Here is a 24,188-nt window from a genome sequence, read left to right as displayed (position 1 = left end):
TGTGGGCTAGGCAGGTGTTTCAGCTCACTCAGCCCTAGATTGCTCCCAGGTAACACGGGACTGATACTCCTGCTGTGCGGGTTGTATGACCAGCTGTTTGTCCAGCATCTAAAGCACTGTGGCATCCCTGGAGTCACTCCCTGGCTGGCATGCTAACACATCTCGGCTGGAGTGGTCAGAGTGGCAGCCACACTGCAGCCACCACCCAGAGGATGGGGAGAAGACCGTGGGGCAGTGGTCACTTGGAGAAATTATTAATTTGACTCAGTTCTTTATTTAGACTTGTTATTAATCCATTTATTTCCATGTTTAAGGAAAATCCTAGACATCATTGTGTTGAAATACAAGTCATCACCACAAAAATCTCATTGGGTTGACGTTAAATATTAGATACTAGAACATAAAGGCAAGGGATTTGACGGAGCTGTAGAATAAATTCTGTAGTCTTAAACAGTATAGAATGTTTACCTATATGATTTTATTGTTGGCTATATAGTTTTAAAAGACCAAATAAATAGCTTGCTGACTTTTAAATAAGCATAACCAGACAAGAGCCTGGGAACCACTTGTCAATTTGTTTGCTTGTTTTCTGTATAAAATCATCTAGGCTCCTGCAGAGTAGCAATCTCAGCCTGTGCCTCAACCACAGAAAAGCTGCTTTCTGGGCCTGCTGGCCTACACTCAGACATAGTGAATAGACTTCATAGTGTTACTATTATGGACTGTCGGTCACAGCAGAGTTCTTCATATACAGATCTCTACCCTGAAGTCCGGTGGTGATGTGGGACTCTGGGGCTGTGCCAGCTGATGCCGGCTCTGGGACCCACCTCCTGAGGCAGGAGCACGTGCTTGGGCACGTGCAGCACACTGATGCCACCAGGCCTCTGACAGCCTTTAACTTTGGCATATTAATCTTGCTTTTTGGTTCGTCATTTCAACCAGAATCTATACACTGAGCAGAAGACTGGTCCGTTTGCTTCTCTTTATGCATTCTAGAAGTGATCATTTTTAAACAATGCCTCCGTCTCTAGTTGAGACAGTTAGGTGTAAATGGTTCCACAGGGGGCAAGCTGATGAGAAGCACAGAGTAGTCTTTTCATAGCCAGTAATAATGCATAAATTCTTTTCTCCAAAGGTGGTTATTTTCTAGTCCAACCCCTTAAAGTGTGGTCTTGCTGGGCCTCAAAATTCCTTCCTTTCATAATGGTCTGGTGCCACTGAAACGTCTGCATTCTTTTGTGTCTTGCTCAAGTTCAGAACTTGGTCAGATTGACTTTATCAACGTACAGCCACATTGTCTTACATGCCAGTAAGTTCAGAACTCTCTTACGTGAGCTGTGTATGTACTTTGGGTAAGAATGCACGTTCATTCTGTTTTTCTTTGAAGGAATCTGAAATTTGCCCGCCCTTCGGAATACTGCATGACACTACATCATGAGCGACAGTAAATGTGACAGTCAGTTTTACAGTGTGCAAGTGGCAGACTCAACCTTCACTGTCCTAAAACGTTACCAGCAGCTGAAACCAATTGGCTCTGGGGCCCAAGGGATTGTTTGGTAAGTCTGGTCTGTTTTAATAGCGTGGATTGAGTTTTTGCTGTAATAAAAAGTAAAACTAAAGTGTCAGGATTTAGAAACATTGATGATGAAAAAAACACAAAACTCTGTTACAGGTTTATGAGCTAAATTGAATCAACTGCTTGCTCTAGTTCTCTGTAGTCAGACTGTAGGGTACAAACCCATATTCTTAGAATGCTGCAGGAATTTAAATAGGTAGCAAGTTTTCTTTTTTGTTTGTTTCTTTTTTCTTTCATTTTTTTTTCATTTCTCCTGTCATTATGATATCAGAGTAATAGGTATGACAGTGAGTTGTAACAGAAATTTGGAGTTTTATTCATTTCTTCATCATGGCCACCTTTTCCCCCCCTCCCCCTTTTATTCCCAATCACTCCTATTCATTTCTAGGCGCCATCATTGCAGTGCCTTGCCATTCATTGGCAGGATGAGGCCAGTCAGTGTCATTGTCACTCCATGGATTAACCAGGAAGGGATGCTGTGTGAGGGGTTGGGCTGGCCGTCTCTTCCTTGGTGTCTCACTTCAACTGTGTGTCCAGCCCAGAACGTCAGAATCGTTAGTCTGACCCTGAACGTTAGTCTCTTGCATGGTAAGATGGTCAGCCGCCGCGGCGTCACGGGCCAGCTCAAGGTAAAGCTCTTCACATGTTTCCTAGACTGCAGTTATCAGCACTTCCCACACTTTTTATCCCTTATTTTTCTGCGCAGAACTTTTTTTTTTTCTTTTTTTTTTTTTTGGTCAATGAAAACAGGATTACCTTTGTGCCTAAAGAAACTGTGATGCAGTTAAACATCTAATGTTTACAGCTAGTAGGAAGAGGGGATTTGAGATAGAAGAAAACTCTTTTGGATGGTCTAGTAGGGTAGTTTACATTTCCTTGTAGAGATGTTGGGTTTGGACAATCTTTAACAATGATTTTTAACTGATCCTCTGTTGCGGAGACCTATGATCAGGGAAACAGTTGTTTTTTTCAGCCCTGGCGGCTGAAGGCCATGGGAGCTAAGAGGAAATTGCAGTCCAGAGCTTCTTTGAGAAGCTAAGGCGGGAAAGGGACTGTTGGGAAGAAATGCCCAGCTTGCATCTAAAGTAATGGTGATCTGAGCTTCCCGATGACACATGCTGTATCGGCACTTAAGTCCAGTGTGCCACAAGAAGTGTTAAAGGTGGCCGGGCGCAGTGGCTCACGCCTGTAATCCCAGCACTTTGGGAGGCCAAGCTGGGCAGATCACGAGGTCAAGAGATCAAGACCATCCTGGCCAACATGGTGAAACCCCGTCTTTGCTAAAAATACAGAAATTAGCCAGGTGTGGTCGTGCACACCTGTAGTCCCAGCTACTCGGGAGGCTGAGTCAAGAGAATCGCTTGAACCTGGGAGGCAGAGGTTGCAGTGAGCCAAGATCGCACCCCTGGGTGACAGAGCAAGACTACATCTCAAAAAAAAAAAAAAAAAAAAAAAAAGTTTTAAAGTCAGTGGATGATGGTTCAGATGAGGAAACTGATGGTAATGGAAAGTTGTAAACAACAAAACATTCTTTTGGTTTATAATCCATCTCCTATTTGGAATTAGATGATAATTTGACAGATAATTTGATGTGTGCACGTGAGAGAGAGAGAGAGAGAAAAAGGAGAGAGGGAGCAGGAAGGGAGAAATGTCGGAGGTCTTGGGGAGTTGTTTGTGGCTATAGACAGGTAGCTGTTTTATTTATTTATTTATTTATTTATTTATTTATTTATTTTTTTTTTTTGAGACAGAGTCTCGCTTTGTCACCAGGCTGGAGTGCAGTGGCGCGATCTCAGCTCACTGCAACCTCTGCCTCCTAGGTTCAAGCAGTTCTCCTGCCTCAGCCTCCCGGTAGCTGGGACTACAGGCACACATCTCCACACCCAGCTAATTTTTGTATTTTTAGTAGAGACGGGGTTTCCCCGTGTTGGCCAGGATGATCTTGATCTCTTGACCTCATGATCCACCCACCTTGGCCTCCCAAAGTGCTGGGATTACAGACGTGAGCCACTGCACCCGGCCTACGGGTAGCTGTTTTAAATACGTGCTTCATTTATCCCAGCTGGCTTGTCATTCACTTGCTTTTGAAGGTTGGTAGTAATGTGAATAGTGTATATTGTAGAATCACCATGAGCTCTGCCATAACTCTGCCATAACCCTCACTGGTGGTGAAACGAAGGACTAGGAAGGCTCACTTGCTTCTCTCATCTCACAGGGTGTTAGTGGTAGGCCTGGGACCAAAACAAGCTGTGGGCCTTTGGGACCTTATTGCCTGTACCACAGAGAGACTTGTTGAAGACTTTGAACCACGGATACTTTGATAGGACAAGGCCTCTGACCCAACCTTTGTTTAGAATCTTAGTAATAATGAACAAATATTCACTAAACACATATTAAACAATTTTCAGTTAATTGTATTTATCTCTATAAGACAATTGTTATATTCAAGAACAGTTTCAATTTTTATAGCTATAACTGACTTTCAGTTTTATGGTTTCCTTCTATCTTATGTTCCAATAGGGAAAGTAAACACTTTGTAAGTGATTTTAGCTTCCTTTCCCCCTTTCTCTTTTCTCTCTATCCGTCACCAGGCTATGAGGCACCAAGTAGAATTGGGAAATCTAGTTATGGCACATTCCCGTTTCAAAAAAGAAAAAAAAGCTTACTTTTCCAAAAATAAGCTCAACAGTAGATTAGCTAACACTGACAAGAGGAATTGGATTTTCTATCACATTTCATATTAAAATATTGGCATTATGTAGTTAATTGGTGATCTAAAACTTCTTTTCATCATTATTGTACTTGAAAATCATCTGTCAGTGATTCTTTGGGGGGTGTAGCATGCAGAATAATGGTCCCGCCTGAGATGTCCACGTCCTAATCCCTGGAATTTGTACGTATCTTGACATGGCAGAAGGAATTTAGCAGGTGTGATTACATTAATGGTCTTGAGATGGGAGGGTTATCCCAGGTTTAGCTGGGCGGGTCCTTACAAAAGGGAGCCAGGAGGGTCGTGGTCAGAGATGTGATGACAGAGCGAAGTGTGGAGTGATGTGGGGCCACAGCCAAGCAACACAGGAAGCCTCCAACCAGCTGAGAGAGGCAGGGAGCAGACTCCCCCCAGAGCCTGCAGAAGGAGCCACGCAGCCCTGCTTACCTCTTGACCCATAGGATGCATTTTGGACTTCTCACCTCCAGAACTGTAAGATAGTAAATCTGTGTTGCTTTAAAGCAGTAAATTGGTGGTTATTTGTTACAATAGCAATAGGAAACTGATTCACAAGCATGTGTATTTTTACATTTTTGAGAAACATAATAGCAACAGTGTATGGTTTATGCAACTAGTTAATCTTCTATTTAAATTAGAGCTTTATGAAGGGTAGTTGTGCAGATAAACCAAAGTGCAGGTAGGGCCTGTGACTTGTACAGGATTAAATGGAAGAGCTGGAACCAGAAGAAAATATTCTGGTTCCTAATTTTGAATTTTTATAGTTGTCTTTGATTTGTTTATTTGCTTTTGTTCCTTTAAAAATGTTAGTAAAATTTATTAGGAAATAAGTTTTTAAAATTTAAAATATTTTATTTTATTTTTGAGATGGAGTCTTGCTCTGTCACCAGGCTGGAGTGCAGTGGCGTGATCTTGGCTCACTGCAACCTCCGTTTTCCAGGTTCAAGCGATTCTCCTGCCTCAGCCTCCGGAGTAGCTGGGACTACAGGTGTGCGCCACCACGCCCAGCGAATTTTTTGTATTTTAGTAGAGACGGAGTTTCACTGTGTTGGCCAGGATGGTCTCGATCTCTTGACCTTGTGATCCGCCCACCTCGGCCTCCCAAAGTGCTGGGATTACAGGCGTGAGCCACCGTGCCTGGCCTAAATAAGTTTTAAAATATAATTTTGAAGTATTCATAAATATCAACTGTGTTATAGTACAATTAAGTAATTTAAGATTTTGAAGCTCTAGTGGGGAAAATGTGTGTACATTTCTTTCATACGTATAGTCAGTTTTTCTTTCTCCTTCAAAAATCTCAAGTTGTTTGGCCAAAATAATAAAGATTATTTGTTTTATGAAACCGTTCTATGAAATGTTTAACCTTTAAAAGTGTTTAATATTGAGTCTGGCAGTACTTAGAAGTAACAGTTACAGCCTTAACATGAAATAACTGGTATAGTGTGTCCTTTTTGTGTCCTCAAGTTCTGTACAAACATGAGTACTGGCCTATTCTTAACATGGTTTATTTTCTATTAATATAAAAAATAAAAACATAACAATGTTCACAACAAAATTTCTGTGATAAAGGAGACATGGTTTGAGGCATAGGATGGCTGTGATTCAGGAGACTTGAGTTCTGAGTCCAGCTCTTTTCCTCAGCGAAGAGTTCTTTGTGACCAAGGCAAGTCAGTTTCTTTATGGGCCTTAGTATTTTCACCTGTCAAATGAGTGGTTTGGAACTTCTCATTTAAGATGGTGGCCCAAACACCTATACAAAGATAAGAGGGCAGTAATGAGTGGAAGAGAGTTTTAACAAATTTATGAAATATAGAAAGTAGCTTGAATCTTGTGATACAGATAAAACAGCAGATAAAGTGAGAATAAGTAGCTGAAGTATGTGCGTAAGGAAGAGAACCTAGCTATAGTAAAACTACAGGGGCTGTGGGCATAGAGATGACAATGAAAAAGAGATGAAACTAGGGCTGTTAATTAAAATTGTGCCTGTGAAACAGCTGTGCCAGTTTTCTCCCAACATTCCCACTGTCCCCCATGCTCAGCATTTTCCCCTAGAGAGCTAGTAAGTTAGTGAGGAGTTACTAGGTCAGGATCTGGGGAAGCACAGAAGCCTAGTGAGGGGAGCTTCAGCATGTGGGGCTGTCTTTCCCTTGGGGGCATTTGAAAATTCTGGAAGGGGCTGCTGAGAGAGTGTTTTGGACACCTTGTGGCTAGGAGACAGGGATTAGAGTCCAGGGCCCTCTAATATTGCGTAGCAAACTTCTTTTGCCTTGTGGGACTTTTATTGGGACCAATAAAAGGCTGCTTCCTAGAAGTAAAGGTAACTCAGAGATTGGCCCTTATAGGCACTGCCACTCAGCTTCAGACTGTCATCTCATTTGCTGAACTTGTATGGAGGTAAACAAAAATTGCTAGTGCCCCCAGGTACCTAGTAGAAATAAATTTAAATTCTTTGTGGAGGAAGACAGCATCATATTAGATAAAATTATTTCTAGATAGCAAACAGTTTTACAAGTGCAAGGCCCAGTCTAGGCACACGAGGAGACATGACAACATGAATAAAATCCTGCAGAAACAGCAGACAAAAGAAACAGATCCATAGGAGATATTGGCATTATTAGATCCACATTTTTAAATAGCTATGATGTTATGTTCAAGGTGATAAAGGCAACATTAAAAGTTTTGGTGGAGAAATGAAAACTTTTTTTAAGAGGAATAAATCAAAATTCTAGAAGTAAAAACTATAGTAATTGAATTATGAATTTAATGTGTGTAACAGCATACTAGATATAACCGAAGAGAGATTTAGTGACCTGAAGGAGAGGTCAGCGAAAAGTATCCAGAATGAAAGCTGCAGAGGCAAAAATGGTAGAAGAGCACAAAAGAGAGAAGGTGTTAGTTTTCTATTGCTGCATAACACATTAACACAAACTTAGTTGTTTAAAACAACACCCATTGATTATCTCATAGTTCTATGGTCAGAAACCTGGGTGGGTTTGCCGGGTTCTTTGCCCAGTATCTCACAAAGCTGAAGTCAAGATTTCGGCTGGGCTGGGCTCGGCTCGCAGATGGAGGTTCTGGAAGGGTATCTGCTTCCAAGCTCATTCAGGCAGTTGGCAGAGTCTAGTTCCTTACCGCTTTAGGTCTGTGGTTCCCAATCTCTTCATCTCTTTCAGTCGGGTGCCGCTGTCTGCTCCTAGAGGCTATCTGTTTTCCTCCTCAAGTGACCTCCTCCATCTTCAAGGCAGCAGTGGCATGTCCAGTCCTTCCCATACTCACATCTCCCTGACTTTCCACCCTTTCCATGAGCCAGAGCAAACTCGGCCTTTAAAGGGTTCTCGTGATAAGAATAGGCCCACCTGGATAATCTGCCTTTTGTTAAATTAATGAGTATGTTTAACCCCTTTGCAAGATGCAGGGTCAGTATTTGTACCCTTCCCTCCCAAATTGCATATTTATATACTAGCAGCATATAGAAAATGAAAATTTGAAAGGGATACCATTTAAAATAGGATAAAAACTTTTAAATTATCATATCTGGAGGAAAATCTAACAATATGAAAGACTTGTATACAAAAAGCTAAAAAAATTAGAAAAAATAAAACTGAAATAGTGGTGGGATGTCTGATTTTCATGAGTTAGAATATTTAATACCATGAAGGTCATTTTTCAGACTTGTCTAGAGTGATTGCAATCAAATCTCAGTAGTCTTAAAAAACAAAGAAATGAACAAACTGATTTTAAAATTTATATATAAAAATAAAAACCCTAGAAAGGTCAAGACACCCATTAAGAAGGGAGGAACACTCCCTCTGCCAGATGTGAAGACTCACCAGAAAACTGGTGATCAAGATGGTGTTGTGTGGTGTAAGGAGAAACAGTGGACTAACCTTGAAACAGAATCATGCATGTGTGGGCTTCTGCCTTACGGCAGTGGTGGCCTTGTGGAGCAATGAGGAAGGGATAGTCTTTTAAATAAATGGACATAGGAATATTCATATGGAAAAAAGTGAAATTTGACCCCAACCTCATATTATACACAAAAATCAACATCAGTTGAATTGCTGTAAATGTATAAGGCAAACCAGTAAAGCTATTTGAAGATAATATAGGAGAATGTCTTCATGATCTTTGGGGTAGGGAAGGACTGCCTTAAACACAACATAAAAAGACATTTATCTGCTGGATGTGGTGGCTCATGCCTATAATTCCTGCACTTTGGGAGGCCAAGGTGGGAGGATCACTTGAGGCCAGGAGTTCAAGACCAGCCTGGCCAACATAATGAGACCCCCCCATCTCCATTTAAAAAAAAAAACATTTATCATAGAAGATTGATAAATTTTGTATTAAAATTAAGAAATGTTGTTTATTTTAAAAAACCAAGATCAAGAAACTGAAAAGATAAGCATAGATGTGAGAAGATGTATGACTGAAAAAAAATCTCTTCTTCAGAATATGTAAAGAACAAGTCAAGAAGATTATAAAGACAGACAAACAGGTAGTCAATAGGTTGTCACAGGAGGATACCCAAATAACCTATAAACAGGAAAAAGTGCTCATGCCGTTATTCATCAAGATAGTGCAATTTAAAACTGCGATGAATTACCTTTACACACTCAGCAGAATGGTTAGAAACTAAGCTGTTGGTGATACCAAGTGTTGGTGAGGATGTGGAACCACCCAGAGGCAGCTCTCAGATGTGACCCCTCGTGCACTGCTGGCAGCTCTACAAATTTGTAGAACCGCTTTGGCAAAGAGTTTGACATTATGTACTGAAATACAATGGATACATTCCCACTCTTAGTTGCCTACTCATCAGAAACACATGCACAGAGGATCCAGAGCTGCGTACAGGAATGGTGATGACTGTGTGTTCTGTAATTGATTGAAAACTAAAAACAACTGAAATATCTATCAATGTAATGAGATATAGTTATACAAAGGAATCATATAGCAATGATGGAATGAGTTATAGCTACACACAGCAACAATGGATGAGTGCCATAATATTGAGCCAAAGAAGTCAGACACAGAAGATTTCAAAAAACAGGCAAAAATAAACTGGGAGCTCCAGGGTGTGTGTTTTAGCTGGTAAAGCAAGAAAGTGATTATTGTACATGTCAAAGCAGTTATCACTGCTGGACAGGAGGGACAGTAATTAGTTGGGGGTGTGAGAGACTTTGGGGATACAGAGAGAACATGACTGATAAATCATTGAGCTGGGAAACAAAAAAAGAAGCAAAGGAATCAGTACAGCATCAGGCATAAGCCTCTTCACCATCAGCACTCAGCATGGAGGACTCAGTACAGTATCAGGCATAAGCCTCCTCACCGTCAGCACTCAGCATGGAGGACTCAGTACAGTATCAGGCATAAGCCTCCTCACCGTCAGCACTCAGTGTGGAGGAATCAGTACAGTATCAGGCATAAGCCTCCTCACCGTCAGCACTCAGTGTGGAAATTAGTACAGTATCAGGCATAAGCCTTCTCACCGTCAGCACTCAGTGTGGAAATCAGTGGAACAGTGCCTTCAAAGTTCTCACAGAAAATGGATTTTAAACTCTGAAAACATATTGTCAATCAAGGGTGAGGGCAGAGCAATACCATCTATCTTCCATGCACCTTTTCTGAGGAAATTCCTTGAGGATGTACTCCAGCAAGAGAGGCAACACAAGAGTGTAATGCAAGAAGCAGTGGGGACTGAAAAGAAATCCCAAGATGGTGGCTGCATGGCAGGTCTTAAGGAAGCTGCAAGAAGAGTGTCTGCAAATCATATACAGAGTAGATGCCAAACAACAGATAATGTGAGAAGCTAGGAAGTACCAGTGATAGGCTAAAGAGTGTCTGCAAATCATGTGGAGGAGATGCCAGACAACAGATAATGTGAGAAGCTAGGAAGTACCAGTGATAGGCTAAAGAGTGTCTGCAAATCATATATGGAGTAGATGCCAGACAACAATAATGTAAGAAGCTAGGAAATACCAGTGATAGGCTAAAGAGTGTCTGCAAATCATATATGGAGTAGATGCCAAACAACAGATAATGTAAGAAGCTAGGAAGTACCAGTGATAGGCTAAAGAGTGTCTGCAAATCATGTGGAGTAGATGCAGACAACAGATAATGTAAGAAGCTAGGAAGTACCAGTGATAGGCTAAAGAGTGTCTGCAAATCATATATGGAGTAGATGCCAAACAACAGATAATGTATGTAAGAAGCTAGGAAGTACCAGTGATAGGCTAAAGAGTGTCTGCAAATCATATACGGAGTAGATGCCAAACAACAGATAATGTGAGAAGCTAGGAAGTGTCAGTGATATGCTAAAGAGTGTCTGCAAATCATTTGGAGGAGATGCCAGACAACAGATAATGTAAGAAGCTAGGAAGTACCAGTGATAAGCTAAAGAGTGTCTGCAAATCATTTGGAGGAGATGCCAGACAACAGATAATGTGAGAAGCTAGGAAGTACCAGTGATAGGCTAAAGAGTGTCTGCAAATCATATATGGAGTAGATGCCAAACAACAGATAATGTATGTAAGAAGCTAGGAAGTACCAGTGATAGGCTAAAGAGTGTCTGCAAATCATATACGGAGTAGATGCCAAACAACAGATAATGTGAGAAGCTAGGAAGTGTCAGTGATATGCTAAAGAGTGTCTGCAAATCATTTGGAGGAGATGCCAGACAACAGATAATGTAAGAAGCTAGGAAGTACCAGTGATAAGCTAAAGAGTGTCTGCAAATCATTTGGAGGAGATGCCAGACAACAGATAATGTGAGAAGCTAGGAAGTACCAGTGATAGGCTAAAGAGTGTCTGCAAATCATGTGGAGGAGATGCCAGACAACAATAATGTAAGAAGCTAGGAAGTGTCAGTGATAGGCTAAAGAGTGTCTGCAAATCATATATGGAGTAGATGCCAAACAACAGATAATGTGAGAAGCTAGGAAGTACCAGTGATAGGCTAAAGAGTGTCTGCAAATCATATACGGAGTAGATGCCAAACAACAGATAATGTGAGAAGCTAGGAAGTACCAGTGATAGGCTAAAGAGTGTCTGCAAATCATATACGGAGTAGATGCCAAACAGCAGATAATGTGAGAAGCTAGGAAGTACCAGTGATAGGCTAAAGAGTGTCTGCAAATCATGTGGAGGAGATGCCAGACAACAATAATGTAAGAAGCTAGGAAGTGTCAGTGATAGGCTAAAGAGTGTCTGCAAATCATATATGGAGTAGATGCCAAACAACAGATAATGTGAGAAGCTAGGAAGTACCAGTGATAGGCTAAAGAGTGTCTGCAAATCATGTGGAGTAGATGCCAGACAACAGATAATGTGAGAAGCTAGGAAGTACCAGTGATAGGCTAAAGAGTGTCTGCAAATCATATATGGAGTAGATGCCAAACAACAGATAATGTGAGAAGCTAGGAAGTACCAGTGATAGGCTAAAGAGTGTCTGCAAATCATATATGGAGTAGATGCCAAACAACAGATAATGTGAGAAGCTAGGAAGTACCAGTGATAGGCTAAAGAGTGTCTGCAAAACATATATGGAGTAGATGCCAAACAACAGATAATGTGAGAAGCTAGAAAGTACCAGTGATAGGCTAGAGTGTCTGCAAATCATGTGGAGTAGATGCCAAACAACAGATAATGTGAGAAGCTAGGATGTGTCAGTGATAGGCTAAAACTGGCATTTTTTATTAGTAAAAACTAATCTAATAAATAATAATCTAAAATGTAATAAAATAATCTATTATTTATTAGAAATGTGTGGGGAAAACTAGAAAAAATCATGGTCTAATTATAAAACAAATAAAAAGGACATGATGTTTGAGCAGTTGATGAAATATAAGAAAAGAGAATCCTTTGTCCTTGATCCTGGAAATAGTCTCACCCTCTTATGAGTGGCAGCAAGAGCCATGTGATCTTTAGAAAATGAAATGTAATCCCAACTCTGGCCGTTAGTGATATTTACATGTGTACACACACACACCTACACTCCATGTATTGATTTTCAACTTCTAGAAACATCCTGAAAAAGAAATACAGAAGACTTAGTTATAAATATATGATAAATGGAGGAGAAAGGGATGGAACAGTCTCATTTTACATGTGCAGAAGTCAAGACGTTCCCTTCAGAGTTGAAGAAGCGTGAAGATTAGGGAGGTTACTTAAAGACGTAACCAGGGAAAACCCAAAAAGCAGAACAACAAAAAAAAATAGGAGGTGTTGGGGATTGGGGATTTCAAGGAAGTGGCTACTCAGTTTTCATAATGGGGAGTAGGTAGATCATTTCTAAAGTTGATAAATGAAGAGATAGTGATAAAAATGTATTCTTTGAGTGACCACAATAACCAAAACCAGGAATAATTGAAGGTAGTTCCTCATGGAGCTGAGCTACAAGTAGGGAAGCTTATGCCCACTCAGATGCTTAGACCTGGTCCATTTGCCTTGTTTTAGCCAAAAACTTTTTTAAAATGACAAATAAAAATTGTATATATTTATCTTGTCCAGCATATTGTTCTGAAATATGTATACATTATGGACTAGCTAAATTGAGTGAATTAACGTATGCATTACCTCACATATTTTTAAAAAATTTCTGACGAGAACACTTCGAATCTACTCTCAGCAATTTTCAAGAATACAATACATTGTTATTAACTGCAGTCACCGTATCTCACAGTAGACCTCCTGACCTTATTCCTCCTATCTAACTGAAATTTTGGACAAAAAGTTTTGATACCAAAAAAGTGTGTCTGTTTTCAAATTCTTTTTTTCTTTTTCTTTTTTTTTTGAGACCCTGGGCAACAGGGTCTCAGTCTGTCACCCAGGCTGGGGTGCAGTGGAGGGATCAGTGCTCACTGCAGTCTAGACCCGCGGCTCAAACAATCCCCCCACCTCAGTCCCCTGAGTAACTGGGTCTACAGACACGCACCACTACACTCAGCTAAGCTTTGTATTTTTTGTACAGACAAGGTTTCACTATATTGCCCAGGCTGGTCTCGAACTCCTGGGCTCAAGCGATCTGCCTGCCTTGGCCTCCCAAAGTGCTGGGAATACAGGCATGAGCCACCACACCTGGCCTATTTTCAAATTCTTGAGTCTGAGAAGTATATAAGTGTAAATACATACATGGCTACATGTATGTCAATGACTTGTTTCACAAGTGGATATATCCTCCTCATTTTATAATTCATATAAATGGCGCAATTTGCATATGAGCCTGTGGATTTACATATGTATGTAGACAGACACATAATATGAACTGAATTAAAGTAAGGTAGCTTCTTAACCAAATGCTACAGCAGATAGCCTTCAACTTTAAAACAGATTGAATTAAGTTCGAGTTTGGCAAAAAGCATTAATAGAACATAAATGTAAACAATGTTATAAACTCAATGGAATAAATAAATAGAAACAATATTTAAATCAGTGCTTAGGTTCTCAGGTGGCCTTTAGTAGCTGTTAGCCCTCATGAATAACCCAGAGGTGATAACACAAATGATACTATTTAGTACCAGTTTGAAACCTAAAAATGTGCAATCAGGCTACTCGATTCTTCATGTCTATTTTCTGGAGGAAAATGAACAGAATTTCAACAGGAAACGAGATGCTGGAAACACAGCCTGTAGATTTTATTCTTACTATGGTAGTAGGAGGAGATATTTCTAAAAGAACTTTATATAGCAGTTGCTTACGTTAGAGATTTTGTATCTTGAACATTTACCGTGAGCTGAAATTTTGGCGTCTTTTCTTTTTAGATACTGTTATCTGGGAAAAAAAGACAGTGACTCAAAATTTAGATTTATTCTCCTCATGAACTCAACCATTTCCTCTACTGTGATATTCCAAAATATACGCATTTTAAGACAGGAAACAGTGACTTTGTTTCCAACTTCTTGTCATGTTTAAACTGAAGATTTCATTTCTTGACTGGTTTTTTGCACTCTGTATTAAATTACCTGGTTTTGAGTGTAATCTAAACTATGAAACCTTGGTGTGTGAAGGATTGCTGAACCCCATCTTAACTGTGGCTGAAATGTGTCTCTGCAAAGGAGTTAGTCCATGCTGTAGTCTTAGCCAACTCACTCTGCTCTTCATATGTGCAAGTACCTTGAATGAAATAAGGAGATTTTTCCTTGTTACTTATTAAAAAGATAATATATTCAATATATATTCTGGCATTGCTATATTTTCCAAAACCATTCTAATGGATTGTGCATTATATTTCCTAATTCTAGTGCTGCATTTGATACAGTTCTTGGGATAAATGTTGCAGTCAAGAAACTAAGCCGTCCTTTTCAGAACCAAACTCATGCAAAGAGAGCTTATCGTGAACTCGTCCTCTTAAAATGTGTCAATCATAAAAATGTAAGTTATGTATATATTTTGTCTGTGCGCTTCCATATTGTCAGTAATGTGGAAATCTTCAGGGTCTTCTGGAGATGCACTGAGTTCAGACCTAGGATAAGCTAAGGATGAAAGTGGCTGTTAACATTGGTTTTTTGTTTTTTTGTTTTTTTGTCGCCCAGGCTGGAGTGCAGTGGCGCTATCTCGGCTCTCTGCAAGCTCTGCCCCCCGGGTTCATGCCATTCTCTTGCCTCAGCCTCCCAGGTAGCTGGGACTACAGGCGCCTGCCACCACGCCTGGCTAATTTTTTGTATTTTTAGTAGAGATGGGGTTTCACCGTGTTAGCCAGGATGGTCTCGATCTCCTGACCTCGTGATCCGCCCGCCTCGGCCTCCCAAAGTGCTGGGATTACAGGCGTGAGTCACCGCGCCCGGCTGATAAAATTCTTAATAAACATTGAGGAAATTAAAGCTAGAAAGAGGCATCATTATGGTGCATAGGAATTTAGGTCACTTAACCATAATAGGAATATCAATTGATACCCTGTTTCTATAAAATAGGAACAGTATTGATGTAACAAATTGAGAAACAACTAAATATTTTGTGGAAAGTTGTTGTTCTATAAGTAGCTTTTTATCTTGTATATGACATATCAGTTTCAAATACACGTTATTAGATGATGTTACATTTAGAGTAGCTATTCTTGGAAGCTCCACAGAAATGAAAGCACTAAATTTTACGGAGAAATGATGTTTCTAGAAAATGAAGTTGTGCTCAAGCACATTGTATGTTCTCCTAGTGGTCGCTGAGCATTATGTTGATAACCTTGCCATGTTATAAAATTATAAAATGTTGGCCGGGTGCAGTGGCTCATGCCTGTAATCCCAGCACTTTAGGAGGCTGAGGCGGGTGGATCATGACGTCAGGAGATAGAGACCATTCTGGCTAACATGGTGAAACCCCATCTCTACTAAAAAGTACAAAAAATTAGGGAGGCTGAGGTGGGAGAATGGCGTGAACCCGGGAGGCAGAGCTTGCAGTGAGCTGAGATAGCACCACTGCACTCCAGCCTGGGCGACACAGCGAGACTGTCTCAAAATAAATAAAATATAAAATGTTAAATCTGGAAGTTTGTTTTTTTTTTTGAGACAGGGTCTCATTCTGTCACCCAAGTTGTGATTCTCCCACCTCAGCCCCCCAAGTAGCTGGGACTATAGGCATGTGCCACCATGCTTGGCAATTTTTAAAATTGTTTGTAGAGGCGGGGTCTTACCACATTGTCTAGGCTGGTCTTAAACTCCTGAGCTTCCTTCTTTTGAGTCTGTGGCTTGAGTTGGTTTTAATTTCTCTAATGCATGCTTTATTTTACTTTTTTTTTGAGACAGAGTCTCACTCTGTTGCCCAAGCTGGAGGGCAGTGGCGCGATCTCGGCTCACTGCAAGCTCTGCCTCCCAGGTTCACGCCATTCTCCTGCCTCAGCCTCCTGAGTAGCTGGGACTACAGGCGCCCGCCACCACACCCAGCTAATTTTTTGTATTTTTAGTAGAGACGGGGTTTTACCGTGTTAGCCAGGATGGTCTCGATCTCCTGACTTCATGATCTGCCTGCCTCGGCGTCCCAAAGTGCTGGGATTACAGGTGTGAGCCACCGCACCCGGCCTTATTTTACTTACTTATTTAAAAAAAATTTTCAGGTTACAAAAAATATATTATTTTTAAAAATTCAAACAATATAAAAAAGTAAAAACTGAATACCACCACCCACAGATTACTAGCATTAACAATTTGGTGAGCATTCTTATGCATACATGTGCACAAGTACATAAACAAGATTAATCATGTTATTCTTCATCCTGCTTTTCTCCTCGTGCAATGTTGGTAGACCTCATATACTTTAATGAACATAGATATGAGCCAGTTTTTAAATGGTTGCATGGCGCAGATGCACAGTCATTTATTTAAGAGACTGCCAGCCGCCTGTTGTTGGATAGATTGTTTTGTGTCTCACTGTTATAAGCAGTGCTGCAATGAACATTCTAACGCCTGAATTTTTGCACACTCGTCCAGGTGAATTTCTTGGCCAACATTGTCGGGTCAGAGTACACACACTTCTAGTTTAAAATATACTGACAAATTGACCTCAAGGAAGACTATTAGTTTGATATTTTCATTAAGAGCATTTGAGAAGGTGGGCACGGTCACTTCCACCTGTAATCCCAGCTACTTGGGCTGAGGCAGGAGGGTCGCTTGAAGCCAGGAGTTTAAGGCACACCTGGGCAACAAAACAAGACCCCATCTCCTAAAAAAAAAAAAAAAAGTATCAGCCGGACGCTGTGGCTCACACCTGTAATCCCAACACTTTGGGAGGCCAAGGCAGGTGGATCACTTGAGTCAGGAGTTTAAGACCAGGTTGGCCAACGTAGTGATACGCCGTCTCTACTAAAAATACAAAAATTAGCTGGGCATGGTGGCGGGCACCTGTAATCCCAGCTCATTGGGAGGCTGAGGCAGGAGAATCACTTGAACCCAGGAAGCGTAGGTTGCAGTGAGCCAAGATTGCACCATTGCACTCCAGCCTGGGGGACAAGAGTGAAACTCCATCTCAAAAAAAAAAAAAAAAGTGTCTGAGAATGTCTGTTACTTCAGAATCCCCCAGCACTACATGCAGTTGATTTTTTTTTGTTTTGCTTTTGCCAATTTGATAGATAAATGATATTTTATTTTTATTTGTGAGGTTGTCCTTTATTTTTATGTGTTTTGGTAATTTAATTTTTATGGCCTTTATCCATTTTTCTTTTGGACTGCTGGTCTCTTCTGCATTTGTAGGAGGGTTTTTTTTTAATATTAAAACTACTGCCCTTTACTTTTTTTTTTTTCCATTTGACATTATGTTGTTGACATACTGATTTTTATCACCCATTTTTTGTTTCATTTTAATGTAATCAGATCTCTTAGGTTTCCTCTCATGTTTAGAAAAGATTTTCTACACTAGGATTATATAAATGTTTAGCTATATTCTGATGTTTTATTTCATGTTTTAGATTTAAATCTTTGTTCCATTTGGAGTTTTTCTTGGTATAAAGATTGAAATATGGATGCAGTTTTATTTTTGTCCTTAGCTAACCAATCACCCCAATCCTGTAAAATGGATAATTCATCTTTCCCTCAGTCATCTGGAATGACTGAGGTTATGTGTTTGGTGCCTAAGCCGTGGGACTTGCTGTTTACACCATGGGGTGTGTCCTGGTTCGTTCCCGCACTGCCATAAAGAAATACCCGAGACAGTGTAACTTATAAAGGAAAGCGGTTTAAATAACTCATAGTTGCACTTGGTGTGGGAGACCTCAGGAAACTTGCAATCATGGTGGAAGACGAAAGGGAGGCAGGCACCTTCTTCACAAGGCAGCAGGAGAGAGAAAAGTAAAGAGCAAAGTGGGAAGTGCTCCTTATAAAACCATCAGATCTCATGAGAACTCACTCACTGTCACAGGAACAGCATGGGGGAAACTGCCCCCATGATCCAGTCACCTCCCACCAGGTCTCTCTAGACACGGGGGGATTATGGGGATTACAGTTCAAGGTGAGATTTGGGTGGGGACACAGCCAGATCATGTCAGGGTGCCAGGATGGAGGCCTGCAGCAGGGTCAGCTCTTCAACCCTCTTTAGGTAAAAATACGATGCTACGAGGCCTTTCACTTTATCACACCAAAAATATGAGCTTAGCCTTCATATTTCAAAACTTTTTAGAAATTTGTGCATAGTATTTAAGTTTTCAGAGTTAACATACTGCTTTATTGTTTTTTTACCCATAAATTCTACTTTTTTATGTTTAAAAAGACATTATGTGTTTAAATTCTGTAGTGATTAAGTTACTAGGGACACATAAAAGTGATTTGATTAAAGTGCATCTTTCCTTTAATTGATGTTTAACTTTTCTCAAATGCCATGTAATTGGTAAAAGCAGTAATAAGTACTGAATTCTGCTGTGATTTTTTTTCCCGTCTTAATGTATTTCAATATTAAACTTAATTTTTGTAATCAAGTAATCTGACATATTGAAGTATAATTAATTTTCTCTTTTCAGATAATTAGTTTGTTAAATGTGTTTACACCACAAAAAACTCTAGAAGAATTTCAAGATGTGTAAGTATTATTTTTATTCAGTAATGCACTGTACATCAAAGAATGAACATCTAGAAAAGACAGCCACTGCTTTTTATACTTAGGAAATGTAGGTGGCAATACCTTTTGTGACATCACAAATAACTTTCTCTGTTGCAGAGAAATATTTAGAAAATTTGATGGTAATATTTAATTATTTGTACCACATGGGTTTTCATCTTCATAGCAGATAAAGGATGACTGGAAAGAATTCTTCAGAGCAGACCAGGATCACTAATGTGTTTTGCTGAACTATAAAATGTTTTTCTCAAATCCCTGATAGACAGGATTTTAGGGTTCAGGTGTTTATGAGTATTACTTGAAATGATTAAGTCACTAATTCTATTTAAGATTCTGTATTTCCAGAATCTTAAGTAGAATCATCTTAGTAACAGTGAAATGAAGTATTCATCTATTGAGAGGCATAATGCCCAACTTCATCCTTAATTTATTGGTGTGTTCAGTCATTAACAAATATCTGATTGCCCTGTGTGTGCTGGGCACTCTCTGGGACTTGGCATACCTGGCTTCCCTGGAGCCTGTCAAGGAAGATAGACAGGCAACATGATAAATGAGGAAAGCATGTAGTCCATTAGAATGTGCTAGGTGCTGTGGACAAAGGGTGGAGCTGGGTCAGGGGATCAAAAGTGCTGAGGGTTGGACTTGAGGCTGCAGTTTTAAATAAGGTGGCTGGGGAAAGACCTCCGTGAGTTGGTGACATGCGAAGAAAGCCTTGAAGGAGATAAAGAAGTTGGTCTGGTGGGGTGCGGTGGTTCACGCCTGTAATCCCAGCACTTTGGGAGGCCAAGGCGGGTGGATCACAACGTCAGGAGATCGAGACCATCCTGGCTAACACGGTGAAACCCCGTCTCTACTAAAAATACAAAAAATTAGCCAGGCATGGTGGCGGGGGCCTGTAGTCCCAGCTACTCAGGAGGCTGAGGCAGGAGAATGGTGTGAACCCGGAAGGTGGAGCTTGCAGTGAGCCAAGATCGCACCACTGCACTCCAGCCTGGGCGACAGAGCAAGACTCTGTCTCAAAAAAAGAAAAAAAGAAGAAGAAGAAGAAGTTGGTCCTACAGATACTTTGGGGGCAAGTAGAATGGAGATAGAAGGAACAGACAGCGCTCAGGACAGCAGTGGATGCCTGCCTGGTGTTTTCCCAGACCATCAAGAGGTGGTGTGGCTAGAGATGAGGGAGCGGGGGAAGAGAAGAGGGTGAACACTACAAGCCTCTAAGCCATTGTAAGGATGTCTTTTGCTCTAAGGCAAGTCAGAGTAAGAGTCTTAGCAGAGCAGTGAGCTCACCTGCCTTCTGTTTTAAAAGCATAACTCTGGCTTCTGGGTTGGTAACCCACTGTAAGGGGTGGGGGCACGGAACATCAGTTACTGCTATTGCAGCAGTTCTGTTAAGGGGTGATGGAGGGTCCGTTTGGCCCAGAGGGGTAATAGGAAGGGTGAGAGGGGAAGAGACTGGGTGCTGAAATGGTTCTAAAGATAGAGCCACAGTATTAGCTGATAGATAAGATGTGTGGTGTGAGAGAGAGGAATTGAGAATGACACCTAGATTTTTGGCCTGAGCACCTGAAGGATGAAGGAGCTCTCAACTGAGATGATGAAGGCTGTGAGAAGAGCAGATTGGGCTAGGGGTGGAATCAGGAGTTCAGTTCTGGACATGGCTTTAAGATGCCTGTTAGACATCAAGGTGGAACTGGGAATAGGGAGGCAGAGGAATGAGCCTGGAGTTCAGGAGATATGTCTGAATTGAAGGTAGGAATTTGGGAGCTGATGGCCTATAACTGAGATCAGTAAGAAAGTGAGTGTGGTTACAGAAGAGAAGAGGGTCAAGGACCAGTTGCTGGGTATTTTGACAGCGAGAAGTTGGAGACATGACAGGGCAGGACCCGCTAGGATTATAGGACTGGCCAGTGGATTTAGCAGCATGGAAGCCATCAGTGGCCTTGAGGAGGACAGTTTCAGCAGAGTGGTGGCTGCACAAACCTGATCCAAGTGGGATTAAGAAAAAAATGGGAGAAGGCTGGGTGCAGTGGCTCATGCCTATAATCCCAACACTTTGGAAGGCCCGAGGTGGGTGGATCACTTGAGGTCAGGAGTTCGAGACCAGCCTGGGCAACATGGCAAAACCCCGTCTCTACTAAAAATACAAAAACTAGCCAGGCATGATGGCTATTTTTTTTTTTAATTTAATTTTCAGTTCTGGGAGTCGGAGGCATGAGAATGGCTTGAACCCGGGAGGTGGAGGTTGCAGTGAGGGGAGATCACGCCACTGCACTCCAGTCTGGGTGACAGAGTGAGACCCTGTCTCAAAAAAATTTAAAAAGTAAAAAGAAGGGAGAAGAATTGAAGATAGCACATGAAACACCTCTTTGGGGAGTTTTGCTTGCAAAGGGAGCAAAGAATCGGGGAGTTGCTAAGTGGGGAGTGGGGTCAAGTGTCCTTTTTGTTGTTGTTGTATAATCACTTTTAAAAACGTATATATTGTAGAGCAATTTAGAGTCACAGCAAAATTGAGCGGGACGTACTGAGTTCCTGTCTGTCTTCAGCCCCTTATATGCAGAGCCTCCCCCATTATCAGTATCTCCCACCAGAGGGTACATGTGTTATGATTGATGAGCCTGTAACAGCATGGTCTTTAGGCTGGTAAGAAGAATTTCAGCCAAAAATGTAAGAAGTAGGAAAATTTGTGTGTTTGAGATTCTATTTACCATGCTATAAAAGGTTTTTGGTTTTTTTTTTTTTAATTTTTAACTTCTAAGACGTTAAGTTTGTTATTTATATATTCTTTGGAAAATTTTTAGAAAGTTCCATTATACCAAGTTATCTTTTTACTTTAGCCAGTGTAGTGATTGGAAGTAAGTTACAGTTTCATGAAATTTAATCATAAAGGAACTTTGGATAATTTTCAAATAAATAACTGACCTTTTCTCCCTCAGGTATTTGGTTATGGAATTAATGGATGCTAACTTATGTCAGGTTATTCATATGGAGCTGGATCATGAAAGAATGTCCTACCTTCTTTACCAGATGCTTTGTGGTATTAAACATCTGCATTCAGCTGGTATAATTCATAGAGTAAGTAGTGATGTATTAATTTTATTTTTAAAAACATCATCATTTGGTTGTCATAATCCTTTACATGCAAAATAACATTTAAAAAAAATTGTTAGGGTTGAAAATCCAAATAGATGATGGAATCATATGGTGTTTTAAGAGAGTCATTCTAGGAAGCATCTGTGGAGCCGCCTGGCCTGCCAGGCTAGACCAGCTGCTGTGGACACAGCCAGCTACTGCGCTCTCAATCAGATACTGCGCAAGAATACATTGTTTTAAACTTTTCATTTTAAAGTACCTTAAAACTTAGAGAAAAATTTCAAGAATAGGACAGAGAACTTCCAACTACCATTTATCTACATTCACCTATGGTTAATATATTTGCCATATTTGAAATCTCATTTTTAATGAGCAAGGAACTTAAAGGCCAAGTAGTCAGTGAGACAGCTGCTTCAGAACTCTCTTTCTTAAATAATGACCCACATATCCATTTCTCTTATCCTAAAATTCTGCCATGCCAGCTTCCCTGCATCACTGGTGGGAATGGCCAGACCCTGCGCCACAACGGTTCAGAGCAGGCCTGTGGGCTCAGCAGAGGCTGGGATTTGAATAACAGTGTGACTGTACTGTCAGGAAAAACATTTAATAAGCTAGGGAGCTGTGATATAATTCTCTCTAAGCTGATTTTACAAGTTTTTCTTATTATTACTTGTACAGCTGTGTAAGCAGACTATCATGATAGATTTTTTTTTTACAATTTGATACCAATACTTCATTAGCAAAGAAAATGAAATAAACTTCCTCCTGCCAAAAAACAGTACATTTTTCATAAAAAAGAAAGTTGGAATTGATGTAATAGGTGAAGAACAATTAAAACTTGTCAAATAAGGCCAGTAAGAAAACCCCAACAGTTAACAAAATCTGTTTTCAATGACATATTACAGAACAATTAAAAAGCTACGTAAAAATCAATGTTACCTACTTATTAGAAATACATTTTAATTCACCCGTAGATCAGACATATGACAAAATTTTGTATTAACTGACAAAAAAACCCACACTACCTGTTGAATTCATGTTGCTTAAAGGGTATCTCCAGAATTCTCACCTCAATATTTTCGTGTTAAATAAGGTGGAAATCAACAGTCTGGAGAGCGTCATTAGAAATGAGCCACTGACAAACACAATATATTTATAATTTGTATAACATTTCATTCTTGTGCATGTTTCGAGCATTGTGGAATATTTAATTTGTATCAGGCTTTCCAAATTCCTTTAAATTTATAAGATCTGTTCTCAGTGGGAGTTCTCAGATGACTTTTGAAACAATTATTAAAATGAAAACTTACTTGCAAACTGCTAGGGTTTAGATACAGAATACCTTCTTGTATTTAAAGATCTGTCTCCAGTTTGCATACTTCATGTCTTTGAATATGCCCGAGAGAAACAAAGGCATCCCCACGTTCTTTACATTTATAGGGTTTTTTAGAAATGAGTTCTTTTATGTCTTCAAGTAGAACTGGAAAGACTGAAGACATTACCACATTGTTTACATGCACAGAATTTTTCCTCAGTAGTAGTTTTTTTTTCGTATTTTCAAAGGGAAATGGAAAAGTTCCATGTGCTTTTTAATGTGTTCAAAGGTAACTGGAACATATAAAGGCATCATCACATTTCTCCTATGCATATTGTGTAAATTATACTGTTTTCCTCCAGTATAATTTTTCATGTTTTCAAAGATAACTGAATTAACTGAATGTTTTCCCCAAATCCTTACATTCTCAGGATTTCTACAGAGTATGAGCTTTTTCATGTTTACCTACAGGACTGGAATATCTAAAGGCTTTGCCACATTCCTTACAGTCATAGGGTTTCTCTCCAGTGTGAGATTTTCATGTTTACGTAGAGAACTGGAATATCTAAAGACTTGACCACATTCCTTACAGTCAAAGGGTTTCTCTTCAGTGTGAGATTTTCATGTTTATGTAGAGAACTGGAATGTCTGAAGACTTGACCACATTCCTTACAGTCAAAGGGTTTCTCTCCAGTGTGAGATTTTTCATGTTTATGTAGAGAACTGGAATGTCTAAAGGCTTTGCCACATTCCTCACAGTCAAAGGGTTTCTCTCCATTGTGAGTTCTTTCGTGTTTACCTAGAGAACTGGAATGTCTAAAGACTTGACCACATTCCTTATAGTCAAAGCGTGTCTCTCCAGTGTGAGTTCTTTCATGTTTACATAGAGAACTGGAATGTCTAAAGACTTGACCACATTCCTTACAGTCAAAGGGTTTCTCTCCAGTGTG

At 40.2% G+C, this 24,188-nt stretch overlaps 1 protein-coding gene across 13 annotated transcripts in view; it reads left to right on the top strand.

The window, feature by feature from the left end:
* MAPK9 (mitogen-activated protein kinase 9) overlaps positions 1-24,188 on the top strand; it is a 60,271-nt gene that overhangs the window by 10,066 nt on the left and 26,017 nt on the right. For 11 of the 13 annotated variants that reach the window (XM_009241374.4, XM_009241376.4, XM_054556665.2 and 8 more), the window contains 4 exons: positions 1,388-1,556; positions 14,543-14,672; positions 18,736-18,794; positions 21,767-21,905. In XM_009241374.4, coding sequence (XP_009239649.1) covers positions 1,435-1,556; positions 14,543-14,672; positions 18,736-18,794; positions 21,767-21,905 — 450 coding nt within the window. In that variant the 5' untranslated portion in view covers positions 1,388-1,434. Of the gene's footprint in view, positions 1-1,387; positions 1,557-2,031; positions 2,206-14,542; positions 14,673-18,735; positions 18,795-21,766; positions 21,906-24,188 lie in introns of those variants that run through there. The other 2 variants (XM_054556667.2, XM_063724437.1) reach the window with 1 other exon arrangement.

The sequence above is a fragment of the Pongo abelii genome, chromosome 4, assembly GCF_028885655.2.
Source record: "Pongo abelii isolate AG06213 chromosome 4, NHGRI_mPonAbe1-v2.0_pri, whole genome shotgun sequence".
Classification (NCBI taxonomy): Eukaryota; Metazoa; Chordata; class Mammalia; order Primates; family Hominidae; genus Pongo; species Pongo abelii.
The sequence above is the reverse complement of the archived record's forward strand: the minus strand, read 5'-3'. Positions and strand labels throughout refer to the sequence as shown.